The 16,959-nt window shown below is 41.3% G+C and overlaps 1 protein-coding gene across 1 annotated transcript in view; it reads right to left on the reverse strand.

The window, feature by feature from the left end:
* Positions 1-1,770: 1,770 nt before the first annotated feature.
* Positions 1,771-16,959, reverse strand: part of supt16h (SPT16 homolog, facilitates chromatin remodeling subunit) — a 17,101-nt gene continuing 1,912 nt past the window's right edge. Inside the window, exons 3-24 of the mRNA XM_046063704.1 lie at positions 16,768-16,938; positions 16,073-16,225; positions 15,800-15,946; positions 14,400-14,551; positions 13,922-14,094; positions 13,674-13,764; positions 13,509-13,582; positions 13,209-13,321; positions 11,508-11,573; positions 11,032-11,130; positions 10,482-10,597; positions 9,152-9,305; positions 8,931-9,058; positions 7,262-7,524; positions 7,056-7,174; positions 5,828-6,066; positions 5,637-5,712; positions 5,340-5,509; positions 5,075-5,204; positions 4,733-4,859; positions 4,503-4,577; positions 1,771-2,741 (exon numbers count right to left, since the gene is read on the reverse strand). Of these exons, the coding sequence (XP_045919660.1) occupies positions 2,626-2,741; positions 4,503-4,577; positions 4,733-4,859; positions 5,075-5,204; positions 5,340-5,509; positions 5,637-5,712; positions 5,828-6,066; positions 7,056-7,174; positions 7,262-7,524; positions 8,931-9,058; positions 9,152-9,305; positions 10,482-10,597; positions 11,032-11,130; positions 11,508-11,573; positions 13,209-13,321; positions 13,509-13,582; positions 13,674-13,764; positions 13,922-14,094; positions 14,400-14,551; positions 15,800-15,946; positions 16,073-16,225; positions 16,768-16,938 (2,952 nt within the window). The 3' untranslated portion in view covers positions 1,771-2,625. The remainder of the gene's footprint in view (positions 2,742-4,502; positions 4,578-4,732; positions 4,860-5,074; positions 5,205-5,339; positions 5,510-5,636; positions 5,713-5,827; positions 6,067-7,055; positions 7,175-7,261; positions 7,525-8,930; positions 9,059-9,151; positions 9,306-10,481; positions 10,598-11,031; positions 11,131-11,507; positions 11,574-13,208; positions 13,322-13,508; positions 13,583-13,673; positions 13,765-13,921; positions 14,095-14,399; positions 14,552-15,799; positions 15,947-16,072; positions 16,226-16,767; positions 16,939-16,959) is intronic.

The following is a 16,959-nucleotide window of genomic DNA, read 5'->3' on the forward strand; positions in this document are numbered from 1 at the left end:
CAAAATTAAGGATTTTGATATATCAAGGTTGGTTTAAATGTCCAAAAATCCCAGTTTTTCTTTAACAGGTCACAGAAAAACTGGCCAGCAGTGAATGTTAAGTACATTTAATCAAGTACTGTACTTACAATTTTGAGTTGCATGTACTTTGCTTCCCATACTTCTACCCCACCACAATTCTGAGGAAAACAGTTGTACTTGTACTCCATTAAACACTTTGTTACGAGTACATTTTACATAAAAACGTGTGCTTATATATGATGCAGTTTTATTCTACAAATCTACCCATTAGTACACAAATTGTTTAAAATTGGCTCCACATTGATAAACTACAACATTGAATTGTTCTTATATGTATTGGTTAGTGATAAAAACAATATATTCTAAAATGCTGTGAAAAGAGCCATTCTGCGTAAGTAGTTTTATTTTTGATACTTTAAATTTGTCAATAATACTTCTCTTGAATTCAGGATTTTTAAATGACCATGGTATTTCTACTTAAGTAAAGGATATGAGTACTTCTCCACCACTGCTGATTCGGGCAAATAGCAAATCTTCTACTTTTTTGATTTGGCGCTGTGATAAAAAGTCTATTAAAAACTTCATATTTATATAAAAAGAGTAAGATTCTAGGAATGCTTTTAAATATATAAAAGAAAAAAATAATAGATACTGATAATTCAAGCATAAAGGGAAAAAAAAAATATATTATTGCATTTAAACCCCAACGATATTTACGTACCTACAGCTGCTTCTTTGTGAAGTTGTGCTACCTCTACGGTTGTCAAGTTGTTGTGCACAAGCAGGATACAATGTGAGAAAGGTATTTTTTGCTGAAGAGTTTTACTCTCCAGTGTGTCCAAAAATGAAAAAAAATTAAGGACTTGAAATGATCACGTCAGTTTAACATTTAGGCAGGCAATAATGCGCACTGAGGATAATTAGTACAATTTAAAAACTGACAATGGAAACACTAGAGCACAACAATTCTCAAATTTTAGCTTATAACCGATGTATCAGAAATACGATTACACACGGTAACATACAATGATAGTTTTTAAACCAGAGGGGATTGCCAAAGTTTAGTTTTCTGCAGGATATCCTAGTAACAATTCTTTAATGACAATATTTGAGATTCTCCTGTAAAAATAAGGTTTGAAAAAAATATTTTTAAATACTCTTTAAAGTGTTAAATGAACATTTAGTTTCTTCAATCTTTCATCAATTGAACTGAGATTAGGAGCTAGAAACTGTTTGTGCCAAAAAATAGTTTATAATTTCTGAAGAGTCTAAAAGGCTGACATCTTAAAAAGTGTCTTGTATGAAAAACAATCCCAAACCCACAAAATATTCAATTTACAATAAAAAAAAAACAAAAAAACAAAAGCAGCAAATGGAAAAAAACGACTTAATGATTTGATTATAAAAATAGTTGCAGATAAATTTTCTGTCTAACAAACTAGGTATTAAGGTTTCAACAATTAGTGATCATGTCCTTAAATATACTGACTAGCAATTACATGCATGCCACAAAGTTTCATTAAAATGCAAAGTATGAGGCACTGCAGAAGACACGCCGATTAAAATCCAGGCTGACAAAATGTCTGCATTCAAACCGTCAGTGTCAAGAGAAACAGCAGAGGAGAGTTGAACAAGTAATCGCACCTCTTAAACTCTCAGGAAGAACAAGACAGGTGAACTCTCTGCAAGTGCAGACACAGAAGCGTGTTCCAGCTTTTAGAAAGAAAACAAGACCATTCAAAACAAAACTACAGTTCCTTTTAGTTTTATTACAAAAAAAAAAAAAAACAGGTTTTTCCAGAATTAAACAGTACAACAACATATCTACTCAGAATGAACAAAAAAGGGAGCAAAGAGAAGGACAAGTGCGAGGGAGATGGTGTGTATGTGTGTGTGCATTTACAAACCCCATTTAAAAAAAAGACAATCAGAAAATGTATACCCCCCTCTCAAAAGAAGAAATGTTCCATCTCGTTATGACAATTCAACAAACAAAGGGAAAGTGAAACGTAGACAAAGAAGTGGGGAGGAGAGGCGATCTGGGGAAATGAAAAGCTTCAGTTTTTATATAAAACACTTGGCGGAGGATATGTCAAGTCTTTTATTATCCATTAGTTAAGAAACGTGTCTTTTTTTCCTCAAACAGAAAATAAACAATGCTTGCAATAAAAACCCATTTAAACACACGCGCGCACGCACACACACACGAAAACCCTGATGGATGGAGATGGGAGGTGGAGAATGAGGAAGGAATGAAGAGGGGGGAAAAGCTAATGAATGAAGTGTGTGTTTGTATGTGTGTGTGTCCCCGTCCTGCTGGTTCTTTCTTACCATTTCAACATGACACTTCACCGACCAACACGAAAATAAGGGGCTTCTACGTCTATATACACGTTGTGTGCGTCTGGGCCTGTGTGTTGTGTGTGAAGTGTATGAGTCAAAAGAGCCAGTTGGGGTAGAAGGAAGGGTCGAGGGACAACTAGGTTTGGCTGTGTGTGTGTGTGTGTGTGTGTGTGTGTGTGTGTGTGTGTGTGTGTGTGTGTGTGTGTGTGTGTGTGTGTGTGTGTGTGTGTGTGTGTGTGTGTGTGAGAGACACAGACACATTTAGGATCGTCGCTTCTTCTTGCTGCTGGGCGGGGGGGCTGCTGGCCGGACCTTTCTCTTCTTGGTGGCAGAGGCAGCGGCGGTGTCCTCGTCCTCGTAGTGGCTCTCTCTGTCAGCTGGAGGGCAACAAAGAAATGAGCATTTTTAAAGACAACAAAATTCACAGTTCACAGGTGTAACGAGATCTACCTGTCTGTACTGTAAGAGAAAAACCAAGCATGACAATTTGGTCACACGTCTTTCATTCAACCACTATTGTACAAGCGCAGGGCGCATTTGCACCAGACAGTAAGTGTTAGACCAACCCATGAAAATGTGATTTCTGAATCAGTAATAAGTTTTGTTAAACATAATATTGTCTGATGTTTCTGCTTCGCTTATTTAACAAATGGCCAACATTGTTCTCTGCAAATATAAGTGACCGTTGAGGCTGCAAGCATGTGAAGGTTCATCACAGCCAATTGGGACACACTTTGTTAAAAACACATACATCCCGTCACTCGCAACACTTTACACGATACAATCCAGCTCTACTGATATGATGGAACAAATAAGCCCGATTAAACTTTAGACAGTATTTAGAGTAACTATCAGAAGAGGGTCCTAAAACAAGCTTATTGACAACTTACTGGCCAAACTAAACTGGGATGCACTTGAATCTGAAATACAGCATTGAGTGAACGCCCTCCTTAGTCAGGGGTATGAAAAGCACCTTTCCAAAACAAACATTCACGGCCACTTAACTCAGCGATCTGCGACGTGGGCGGGAAATTGATTCTTAGATATTAATTAATTTCATGTCATTACTACCAGAGACATTGTTACTAACTACTCGTCCAGGGTTGAGAACTAGCTAAACTAGTGGACGGCTCTGTCCGGTACATCGGATAGTTAAATTATATTTCAGTTTTCAGGGGGGGCCTGAAAACTTGATTGTTAAACAAAGAAAAGTGGGGACCAGGAGGAGCCGAGGCTAGTGAAGTAAAATTAGGGATTCAAGTCCTTTTAAGCGATTGAGGAGACGTATCTTTTGGCTTTTTAATGTGCAAATTAAAAATTCTTAATTACCCAGAAATCTCACAAAAAAAAAAAAAAAAAAATAGATGCTTGAATAATTGTTTTATAGTCACGTAATCGAACCGTGAGGTGCAGAGAGATTCCCGCCACTAGTTTAGGTGCAACACTGGGAATGCCTCAGAGGAAAGGTTGTCTGACGTGCGCACCAGTATCTTTTTGCCGTGCTCGCCTCTGGCCATTCATAACAGCTATAAACACTGCAGATAGGGAATGCCTGAAATAAAATGTCATTAAGGGCATTAAATATAATTATTTATATTTCGGAAGATCACAGAACTCACGATTATGTCTGAAATTAGAATTTCCTTCGCATGGTATTCCTATTATTTTAGGTCATGTTGATGTTAACTACAACACGCGAAGTTAAAGCTAGAGTGGGACTTAAACTTCAGTTACATTTAAAATTCACACAATGCTGATGAAGCAAATCACCGCCAGGTTAATCTCTGTATTCGCAGTATTAAGCAGGTTTTAAAATCGATGTGTCTGGGGTGACGTTCCTGCTCTGGTGAACCGGTAGTGTTGCGTTTTATGCCAACCAGCGGTGATTGGTTTGCCAGAGCTGAAGGGGGGAGAAACCTTAGCGACAACAGCAACTCCGTATAGCAGAGCCTTTACATCATAAGCACGTATGTAATGTAATCACTCACTGCAGGTTCAAGTTGCAGTGGTATTTAAACATTACAACTTCCAGACATAGCTGACAAAAGATAAAACTCTGCTTTCCTGTCTGCAGGTAACTTCAGTCCTGTGTGAATAGTGTTTAAGACTCTGCATGTTCACCAGCTCCAGATACAAACCTTTCCTGGCTTCTTCCTCCAGCTCGTCCCAGTCTTTACCGCTCTCCTCCTCGCTGCCAACTGACGCGCTGTAATCTATAAAACACGACAGACAGTAAGAACTGAGTGAGGACGTGAATCAAAACCTGCGACTATGAACAGACGATGAGCAAACAGCAGAAAATCTAAGAATTATTACTTCCGTCATCTGGACATCACACGTCTCACAACAAATCTCTGTTAAATCGTACCAGAGTCCTCTGTCTCCGAGTCGTAGTCTTCATCACTGTCTTCCTCCTCCTCCTCTTCTTCATCTGCAGACGGGTTGAACGTTTCATCCTCCATTTCCGACTCCGAATCTTCCTCCGCGCCACTTCCCTGAGACAAAAACAAAACGCAGCAGGATTGAAAATCACAAGTCAATCTTTTTAAGTTATGACTGAATAAGTTTCTTTAGTTTTAAGCATTGAAGGGAAAAACTGATACGCACCATTACTTTCTGCATAAAAAAATCAATAATTACCAGAATATTTGTGCCATTTGTTTCCACACCAGAAACCTGCCGATTTTTTGGTCCACTGTGCTGAACGTACCTCGCTCTCTGGGTCCAAGAATGACCAGCCTCCCTGCTCGAAGAAGCCTTCAGGGTCGTCCACGATCGTCTTCATGATCTTGGTCCAGTTCAGAGACTGGACTCCCTCTGTGTACTTGATGTCGCATGAGCTGAGAAAGTTTAAAAAACACACAGAGCTGAGCAACCACGGGGGAAACGCCGGCTGTGTTTGTAAAGAAGCAGCAGATTTAAGACTTTTCATTGAAGAATGAAAAACCACATCAAAATGAGCTCTGATCCCTTACTTGAGCCACTCCTTGATGGGGTCGAGGGAGTTGACGGGCACGGCGTTGATCATGGTGACCTTCTTGTTGTAGTCCTTGTAGACGATGACCACGTCGAAGTTCTTCAGGTGGAACTGCACACGCTCAAAGTGGACCAGCTCCACCTCGTCCAGAGTCACCACAAACGGTGGCTACGTGCAGACAAAGTTTTTTTTTTTTTTTAAATCCATCCGGCAGTTGCTACAGCTGGACTGTATACATCTATACACCAGAAGTTAAACCTTGTGACACATTTTGCGGCTCAGTGTGCTCACTCACCCATTCAGTGACATTGACAAGGGAACTGGACGTGGGTTGTAGCAGGCAGGTGCTCCTGTAGGGGGCGCCCTGGAACCTACAAACACAGTTAAAACATCTCAGTCCATCTCATAGAGCTTCCACACTCTCCAAATCAATTTGTCCTTCTTACATTCACGTCTGTCTCTCAAAGCGTGCCCCGATGTACTCACCCCAGGTCCCTGAAGGGCACCTCGAACTCCAGCTCTTCTCTAGTGAGCGTCTCCACCTTCTCGATGAAGTTCTTGAAGGCTGACTTGAGCTTGTGCCTCATCTCCCGCTCCATCTGCTCGGCGTACAGGTCGTCTCGGTCGTGCATGTGTTGGTGTTTGCCCAGGTCTGTGGTGATCTCGCCGACCTCCGTGTAGAACTGGACGTCCGTGTGGCGCCTCTTACCGAACATGATGGCGTTCTGGGAGGACACGTTTGATGGAGAAATAGAAACCATCAACAATCCTGAAATTCCCGTGTTCTGGCTGCTACTTTCAAGGCCATTTTAAACGAACATGGATACATTTGTCCTAACAGTGTTTCTGCAGGGTGCAGCAATTTAAAGACTTTAATATCTTTTAATAACACACAGAATTCAATATTGTACATACTGGCCAAAGCACGAAAAGTACTATGGATCCAGAAATGTTCACATTGTTTTCAGTGTTTCCCAGCAGTCCCAGTAACTAATTCATAACGATATAACTATAGTAATTAAATTAATATGATCTGGATAAGTAGCATAAATGGAAGGATGGATTAACTAATGAACAATGAGGGATTCTTTGCTAAAATCACATTATTATTATGACACAATGAGCTTCCCAGCAAGCAGCAGCAGCAGCGTTTACTACAAATCTGATGGTGACCACCCACAACCAGATACAAAACATCCGATAGCTGATATATTACTAGGTTAATACTTTAATACATTGTAATGGCTTTTTTTTTTTTAAAGCAGAAAGACCCGCAGATACCCTGTAATAATTTCCAGGGATAAATTATTTATGTAATTTTGAGAATTACTTCTTGATGTATACATAGCTGCTGTTTCAAACATTTATACACATTTTCAAAAGGGTAGATGTGGTCTTTTAATCTAAAGGAAACGGTTCAACATCTTGGAAAATACGCTCACTCACTTTCTTGCCGAGTATTACATCATGAAAACAGTAAATCATACCTTAAAATGAAGCTACAACCTGCAGCCGGTTAGCTTAGCATTAAGATCCAGCACATAACCCCCATGAAAGCATATTTGGTTTTAACGTCTTAATTAGTGGACAGAGCCAGGCTTGCTATTTACGCTAAGCTAGGCTAACCAGCTGCAGCTTCATTTTGAGCGCACACACATTAGAGTGCCGTCAGTCTTCTCATCTAATCAAAAAGTTGCAGTTCCCAAAAAGGTACCTTGAGGTGGAAGTGCAGTACGATGATCATCTCCCCGTCACACGGCTGGAAGATGGCGTGTTTGATGTTGTTGTAAAGGATGTCCACTTTGTCTCCGCGGACTGACGTGAAACGGAAACCTGCAGTAGGAAGAAGAGAAGGAGTTTATCATAAATATTATATTTAGACTCACATTTATCTGAACAACCAATTATGTGTTTTCTCACCGTTAGTATGCGCCTCCACTGAGCCCTGCATTCTCTTCTGTGCGATGTTTGGTCTGATGTAGAGGTCTTTGAGCTTGGGGTTGCTCCGGTTGAGGTTGATGACCAGCGAGTCTTGCTTGACGATGCCCTCCTTCTCCTTCTCTTCGGCCTCTCGCGTCTTGTAGCGCTTCTGTACCTCCTTGATGATGCGGAAGGCGTTCTGCAGGTTGGTGGAGGGCACGGACGTGTCGCCGGGAGCTTTCAGGTTTGACGCTCGGTACGTGCTGAGCAGAAAGGTGAAAGGACGTTTAGCCGGTACAATTGTGAGTGAGAGAAAAAACGCTTTAAGATTAAGGGCTTCAGAAAGGTTAAGACCGTTTTATTTAAAGCATCTCAGTCCTGTGCCGTCGTTGGTTTAATTACATTCAAAACAATATACTATAATAAATATTTACTGATTAGTTGCTCCCTTTTTAGCTTAAGAGCCAATTCCACTGAAATGGGTCTACAGGCATAAAAACACTTGTTGAGACTAAAAGACATGCAAACTGGTCAGGGGTCAAAAAGGAGAGAAGGATACACAAGCAGCGTAACGCACATGGTCTGTTTTAAGCTTACATGTTGTATAGATAACGTGGATAACGTCTACTGCAACAAGAGAGATACCGACAGGTAAGGACGTCACTTTGTGTTGACAAGTTGTGGGGACATAAGGGCTCAGATTAGGGGTATGACGATACACTTAGCTCATGAGACGTGGCGATGCACCATACTGGTGTCACAAGAACGAGATGTGATGATAAATACAGTATTTAATAGAAATCAAAGGTGAAATATATGAGTTGGGGGTCCCTCGCCAAAAAGATTTTAAGAATTAAACACTTTATTTCCTGCATTCTGGTGACATTTCCTGTTCTGCCTTTACTACATCCAGTTATGGATGAAATGTATTTATTTATGAACATTAACGGGAAACAAAATTCAGGTGGCAGATGACAATCTGTAAGTATTACAGAATCTAATGCAGCGCAGCTCTCAGTCATTCTGTGTTGCTTTCACATCCATTTCTCCTGTAGTCTTCCCTAAATGGACGATTTGGTCAAATATAAACTGTGACAAGAAGTTCTTAAAGTTACTGACTGGGGTCATTTTATAATCAGTAGCTTCTTTATTCTTAAAAATAAGTGCAAATAAACTCAAAGCACTTTCATTCGTTCTTTACCATTTCATGTCGCAAGTCATTTCTGTATCCGACAGGACAGTTTACATTGTAAGCTAGCTTACTTCTGTCTTACATCAGGCTTGCTTTCTAAAGACGGACAGTTTGTTGGGCAGTTCAGTGTGTCCAGCTGTCAGACTCCGCAGTGTAGCGGACTAGAAAAAGACCCGCCCTACGTTGCCTGTGATTGGCTGTTGGGTTGAGGCATTAAGAGTGACGATTGGTTGGAACAGCCAGTTGCAAAGCTCATGTTAGAGAGGACTCTGTACCCCCCTAAAATATTTTCTCATCATTAGATCTGCACAAATCACATAGGAGACCCATTTTAGTCTCTAAACGGTGAATTTCTCTGAAACGTGAGGAGTTTGCATGCCTGGTCAATGAAAAAAAAAACAAAGAGAAGTCTTCACGTTCTGGGCTGGAAATTCAGAAAATACTCCCTGATCATTTCATCAATAGTTTAGGACTCACATTTCTTTAACAAACGTGGCATCCGGGTTGGGGAAGATATTTCCCTCCTGTCGTCCCAGAGAGCTGCCAGGGACGTAGAAGTTGATCCTCAGGTAGGTGTAGTCTCCTTCTACAGACATGCTGATGTTCTGGACAGGGGAACGTAAGAAGAGTCAAAAACCAAGACTATCAGGAAAAATCTGCCATCATCAACAAGAGAAAAGCTGTTAACGTCAGCGTACCTTGATGGTGGCGATGTGGAACGGCGTGGCGATACCAAAAACAGGCATGACGACAGTCTCGTACTTCTTGTCGATGTAGATCTTCATTTCTCTGATGTCCTTTTCTCTGGGCATCTGAGAGACGTTCTTATAGGACACGTTAGATTTTCTGGCCCTGAAAGGAGAAAAAAATAAAAATTAAAAGAAAGTGGAATCAATTAACGGACAGAAACTTAATTACATGCGTAAGTGCGTGGCTCCTACATCACTTACAGAAACATGAATTAATATTGGTAGTCCAATAAAACAATTATGATGAGGGGTGGAATCACAATGACAACATTTCACCTTGATTATGATTAATTAAATTTATTAGTTTTTGCCTTCAGAGTTCACTGACAAGGTTGGTACGGCAAATATGCTCAACTGTTAAAAGGTGGGATATTTGTCTCAATTCACTCATCTAAATGTTGATTGATAACGTTATGTTGACAGAAAGCAAAAGGCTGAACTCAGAAGCGCAGCGCCAGACAGTCTGTGGCGTACACCTAACAGACATGTTCCCACATTCAGTGCATTGCCGCTGCTGAATGAATGACGAATCTACCAAGAGCACGGCAACACTCGACTACGCTTGCCTAGCTTCCTCTCGTCATTCATCAGCTGATTTCTACGTGACATGCGCTCTTATAAGTGTGATAGTGAGTGTATGGGTGAGCGAATGTGAGAGCGAGCCGTAGAAAGTGACTGTTTAAAGCGAGCGCCTAAGTTGTCAGTCTGGCAGTAAATGTACAGTGTACGTCACAGAGTGTCCGTTAATAAAAGTCTGAACATTTCCCTGTGCTTCGGGGGGGGGGGGGGGGGGGGGATATTTAATATTGTTAAATCAGTATGGAAAAATTACGTCAGGGGTTTCAATTAATCGTTCAGCCCTATTAAGATGATTAAACTGTCACGTGACATTTAGACACCCAGCTGACGTATGACACGCACGTGTACAAGTTACACCTGCATACACAAACAGGCTAACCACGAATGACACAACAAGGTTACAAAATACACATAATAGAATCACTAGTAAAATAAATAAACAGCAGTATAATGATAGTTAGAAGCAGAGACCACAGTGTCAGTTTAAAAACTCTGCACTCCATTTAAGTCTGTGAATCATGTCCCGTGGGAATTACAGAGAGGCAGCATCTCTCCATCTGAATACAACCGCTCGTCGAGGCAGTGAGGAGGTGAAGGCGGGCACAGCTTGTTTTTGGACAGAATCAATTATTTTGGGGGGGGGGTTGCAGGGGGACGGCAAACACAGCAGCCAGAGGGTTACGCCAGTATTTACACTCACTTCTGAATCTGCTGCTCTCCTTTTTGCTCCGTCAGGCGACGCTTTGCCTCTTCATTCAAATGATTAGCCAACTCCTTCTGGTGGGCCCGCCTCTTCTCCTCTGCCGTCATCTCATTCTGCGTTCAACAGACATAACTGAGTGATCACACAGAGACACCAGAGTCCATGATGTATTTATATATCTAAATTTTAAAACAAAGAATGGGAAAAAAAAATAACATACATGCAGAATCTGGACATGTGTTACACGGCTTTGGATGGTCAAACCACAACAAAAAAACTCACTCAAAAATAATGTTTAAAATAAATAAGTAGATAAATAAAGACTACCCGCCCCTCTGTTCCCCCCTCCCCTCCAGTATGTGGATTATTACAACTGAACCAGTTCAGCTGATGATATTTTAGAAAAAACAATCAATACTTACCTTCCCAAGTAGCTGGTAGCGTACAAAAACATTTCACACTCTTAGTTATTAACACTCAGGCAAATAAGCACTGATCACCAGTCACATATTTAACCGCACGCGCACACACACCCATGCACACTCACTCTGGTTCTGTCTGCGAGCAGCGCGGCACTCCGAGCTCCCTTCCCCAGCAGCTCCTCGGCATCGTCTCCTTCATCTTCCTCATCCTCCTCGTCGTCATTCTGAGGGGAGGGAAAAGAGACACAACCCAAAAAAAGTTTCAGTAAACGTTAAAAATCGCAGAGCAAAGATGGCTGTGAGACAGAAAGTGAAAATAACAGAAGTTAATTCTTCTTCTTTAACACTTTTGGCTGCAAGCAGGAAAAACATTTAGGCCTAAAGACAAAACGGACGTTCATTTTTATAAAGACTACAAGTTAAACAATACACAACATACAAATAGAAGTAGTCTATACACGCGCCTGGAAGTTGTAAACCGTTAAATATTTTTATTAGTCCAGTACAGTAGTAACAACATAGTTTAATGTTCAGCTGCAGCTTTGTTTCCATTCGTTTGTGCTGCTACTTACAGAAAGTTGAGATGAGCCAGGACACCTACCTTCAAGAAGATTCCCACATTTTTAATCTTTTTCTTGACTGGTGTGAGTATCGTGGCGGCCTCTTCCTGTTACAGAAACATTTCAGGTTGGAATAAATGTGCTTCATAACAAGGTGCTGTGATTTTTTACTGTTGCACTTATGGTTTTAATTTAAAAATGTTTTATAAACATTATTTCTACAGAGCCAATCTTATCAAGTGATGGAGAATATGCAAAAATGTCAAATACAATTCTCTGATTAGGCGTGAATAGTTATTTATGTACACAAATTAAAACCCCTGAAACGCTCTTATTAAATGTCATGTGTCAGTGTGACTAATCGGGACAACATTTTTTGAAATGGGTGTAATATTGAGTGAGCGCGCTGCAATCAACAGCAGCAAAACAGGGCTGCAGTGTGATCCTTGCAGGCAATTGTGCCCCGTCACTGTACGTCCACTAAAGTGCCTGATGGGCTCAGATTGTTCTAATCAGTGTCTGACAGTATTATGGAAATGATCCCCTACAAAGATTAACCTTTTTCAAGATCAAGACCCTTTTGTTTTACCGGAAACGGTCACTATACATCGCTCTGTTCAAAGCCACCAGACTGCACTGATTAAAACAGGAATTTTACCTCGCAGAACGCGGGAGTTGCTGGTCTACAGCTGCCTCGACCAGTTGGTTTGTTTGACAAATAACACAAACTACAACACAAACAAACCAACCAAATATAGACAACAAATGGACCAGAGACGTAAAATTACTGTTTTTGTCAAAGGAATCTGGTGGCTTTGATGGAGTGACCGTTTCTGGTTGAAGAAAAGGATCTTACTCTTTGAAGGGATCCTTTCCATAATGTTGTCAGACACTAACAATCTGAGCTTGTCAGTGGCACAAACAAGAACTTTAGTGAACTTACTTTAAAGATGGAAACAGAGTACAAGTTGAAAAGAAAAAAAAAGAAAAATAACCTTGGTTATCCTTTAATTTAGAAGGAGTTGCATTTAAGGCTCCGTCCACACTACTGCGTCTTCGTTTTAAAACAGACTTTGCTACGTTTGCACCTCCCGTCCAGATGAAAACGGTGAAAACAAAGACCTAAAACGGAGAAGTTTGGAAAGGCTGCCGACCGTGTTTTTTGTTTTGAAACTCTGGAGAGCGTTTTAGTGAAGACAGGCAAGAACGGAGGACTTTAGAGAAACAGAGGCTCACGTTTGGCTCTCCGTCTCATAAGTCATGCAAAGTAGAAACACAATGCAACTGACAGTTATTGACTTGGTATTTTTATTAAAATATTCTGTACCGTGCAAATAATACTTATCTGCCACTACGGTGCATGTTGCCGTTAACTTTGCGACTCCCCCCAGTCTGTTTTCCACCGCCACACTCCCGTGTTACATTCAGTAACAGCCCCAGCTCGTTATTGGTCCACGCAAAATAAAATCTCGTCTCATTCTTTGCCTGCATTACTTTATTCTTTCGCCAAATCTACTGTAACTACGGAATAGACCATCTGCCTCATGTTAACACCAGCATGCGCATGCCCAGTGTACGTGAACGTACACTAGATGTGCGTTTCAGTCGTTTTAGTATAGACTGAGATCAGCTCTGATACGCAGCTAAAACGCGGCTGTGGACGGAGATCGTATTCGATTTAATCCTACATTTTTTAACTGAAACGGAGTAGCGTCGATGTGTCTTTGCTTTGTGCATCTTACCTCATTAATCTGTATTGTGTCGCCGATAAACAAGGCGTACTTTTTCTGCTCGTCCTTCTTGCCTTCTTTATTCACGAGGTCAGCAAAACCCAAACTGACACTCAACACCATGCCTAGAGGAGACACACACACACACACACACACACACAAGCTTTGCTTTTTATTTTCTAAAATACACATCCTACATTTTAAATAAAGCATTCCAAATGATTTCACGTATTTTAACCTGTTGAAGAGGTTTAAGTTTCATAAACTTAAAACAACGGCATAATTTGACGTAACTCTCAAACACAAACTCACCTTTTTTCAGTTTGTACTGGTTTTTAGCGTTCAAAACCAAGGAGCCTTCTCTGAACTCAATTCCCATCGCAAAGCTAGAAAGAACACAAAAAATGATTATGAGACAAGTGTGTAAATGTGTAGGAGTACATGTGTGGATGAAAAAAAGGGAATGTGTGCATTCACCCCAGGTTTTTGGTCAGCTTTGGTACGAGGTCTGACTTCTCTTTCTTCACGTACTCCAGAACAGCGTTGTAGGCGTCGCTGATTTTTACACCTGTGAAGGGAGAGAAAGAGAGAGACTCAAACAGCAACACACACAAATATGTTCAACATCACAACCTTTTTTCCAGTTATTATACCACTAACATCACTCTTGGGGGCTTTAACAAGTACCCAAAGCTCCCACACTCCCAGCATGCCCCTGAACCCACCGTGTTTGAGCTGTTTGAGCAGCTCCTCTTCCACCTGCAGCAGGAAGTTGTAGTTGTCCTGCATCTCCTGAGGGGGGTCCACCATGAGGGTGCGCACCAGGTTGGAACAGTACGACTTGTAGCGGATCCCCATGGCACACGTGATGGCGCCGAAGTGCATGTGGTTCTTATCACTGGAACAGAAAAGGAGTAATGAGAGTTAAAATGACCATCAGGATTTCCAGGGTTTAAGCTCAGCAGACGGCGGTATCAATCTTCTTATCCAACTCGTGTTCCACAAAATGTCCAACGCTACCTTTAACTGCAACTCTTTTTTTTGGGGTCATGACAAAACTTTCGATCCAGATTCATGTTTTCAGAAATCTTAGCTGAAGTGGTTATTATTCAATCACTGGATCCCCCCAAAAATTACACATCATGGGAACTACCTTAAGCATCTAAGCAGATGACAGACAGCAGTGAACGTGACGTGAGCTACCTGACGACGCTGAACTTGAGGCTGTAGTTCCCTCCACTCTGGATGATAGGAGGATAACACATCTCCACTGTGGAGGGATCTGCACCGCCAAGGTACTTCTTCTCTTCGATGGCCTTCTCCACCGACTCCGCCAGCTTGCTGTGACGCACTTTCTGTTGTGGGGGGGGGGGGGGGGGGGGGGGGGGGAAGACGATCAACACAAGCACCTTACATATTACTATTTTTGTCGAGGGAGTCTTGTGGCTTTGACGACAGCGATACAGCGGCTGTTTCTGGTTAAACAAAAAGGGTCTTATATAAAATAAATAAATGGTTTCTCTCTCTAATGTGGTCAGACACTTGTAACAATCAGAGCCCGTCAGTGGCAAAACAAGCTCTTATGTGGATGTACTTTGATGATGCACACTTTGTGTGGTCAACCTCCAGTGTCGTTATTGTGGCTGTCTGGACACACAGAGCTCTATGATACTACTTCATATTTACATTTATTCATTTAGCTGATGCTTTTTTATCCAAAGCGACTTTCAACTGCTATTCATGTCAGAGGTTACACACCTCTGGAGCAACTAGGGGTTAAGTGTCTTGCTCAGGGACACAACGGATGGGTCTTATCCATTGCACCCCCCCCCCAGCTCTGTTGTACTTTACAATGAAACAAGTTAGCATAGCGTAGCCCTAATCTATCCAAACGCCATTCAGAAAACAAGCACTTGCAGACAGACCTGACAAAGTCATACGTTTAATAAATCGGCATCCTTTTGATCTGTTTAATGCAACTCAATCAGAATGTTTATTAAGAGTTCATCCCACTATAGTAAACCAGATCAACCCTTTAAAGCTGCAGTCACACAATATCAGAATGAAAACCTCTCATTATTCCTACTTAGGAGTCTTCATGCATTTTTCCAAGATGGTTACTCCCCTGTTGTCACATCATTTAAGCCTAAATGAGTTATTTTTGCATTGTTACGCATTTGTAGTGATTTATTAACAATTGAAATTAGATGCTAATGTGTGGAGCGCCTTTTAATTTGGCCCTATTAACTGTAATATTGAGGGGTCTGTAGCAGCTGTTTGTTGACACTTGTGTTGTTTCTTGTTCTTGTGTGGGAGAGAGAGTTTGTGCCAGAAATTCCCCAATTCTCTGACACTGAATGGCAACAAGAAGCCTGAATGTTTCTGTGGCAGCTGTAATGTTGTTTCACGTGGGTGTGATCAGAAATGCTACATTCAGTGCAACAAAAACGCCATCGTCATGAAAAGTACACAGAAGTAAAGAAAGAGAGACATTAGCGCCACAAGCAGAACACACCATCAGGACAAACTATCCACATTATTCCGGTAAATTGGTATTAAAATCATCAGTTTGACATGAATCCACTGTTCCTCCTCCTCCTCACCTCATCTGCGTCAACGATCTCCATGACGCGCTCCTTGAAGAACTTTGAGTAAACCTCGCTGGTGATGGCCGCTGCCTTCTTCATCAGGCCCAGCTCTCCATCTTCCTTCACTGCCATCGTGTACGCGACCACAGCGCTGATGTCTACCTGCAGACAGGAAGCGATGGAAAAAGGGAGGTGTTGAAAATAGAGACACAAGACGTCTACTCTTTTATTCCAGCCTGTATGTCTTCTAAACTCAGTTTTCATTTGACATTTTGAATTGCGTCTTACCTTCTCGAGTCCCTCAGCGGTGATCGTGTCGTTCCAGCTCTTCATGTACTCTCCGGGGAATTTGTCCTTGCTGAAGACACCCACCGTCTTGCCGTCTTTGCTGCCTCTGATCGCCTCGATCATCTTATCAAAGTTGGCCTTGTTGCTTTCATTCTGAGAGACATTAGCAATAAATGTTAGTTTTTACTCTGACAAGGGGCCTACATAGAGAACAAGTTCAAACGGCCTCCTGGATGTGGTAGTAGCAGATTTAAACCATACACGCTATTATTATAGTGTAATAGTTAATACTGCTTGCTAAGACTCCATGCATCATATTTTATAAACAATTTCTCATTTTAATCAGTTTCTCTCAAATACTTAATAATTAAGAGCCTAATTATTTTACTTCAAGTTACTTGAGAGGATTGGGGAGAAGAAAAAAACAAACAAAAAAAACACAGGAGTCTGATATTAACATCCAGAATCAAACATTACTTGTGTGTGGTGAATTTCAACTGTCTTTTATGAGGGTGAACATTCATCAAAATGCTAGCATATCCATATTGGTCTTTATCTATATTGTTTCTCAAACTCTTTCGGACATCAAAAACAAAATCACACCCTCAAATCTTTAAATCGTGTGTGGATAATTGTACTACAGAAAGGAGTTAGTATGTATTCTGCCATTACCTCGGTGTCTTTACACAGGTTACCTTTTCTCTGGTGAGCAGGGTGATGGGCGGGACACCGTTGGCGTTCTCGTTGCCTTTTGTTACAGCCACCTGCTTGAGGAAATCCACCTTCTTCTTGCTGGCGAGGAAGATTATTTTGGTGTCACAAAAGACCATGATGGTGTCTGTCAACTCGTAGCCAAACAGCCATGTCTGGGGGGGGGGGGGGGGTTT

This window comes from Micropterus dolomieu, linkage group LG12, assembly GCF_021292245.1.
Source record: "Micropterus dolomieu isolate WLL.071019.BEF.003 ecotype Adirondacks linkage group LG12, ASM2129224v1, whole genome shotgun sequence".
Lineage (NCBI taxonomy): Eukaryota > Metazoa > Chordata > Actinopteri > Centrarchiformes > Centrarchidae > Micropterus > Micropterus dolomieu.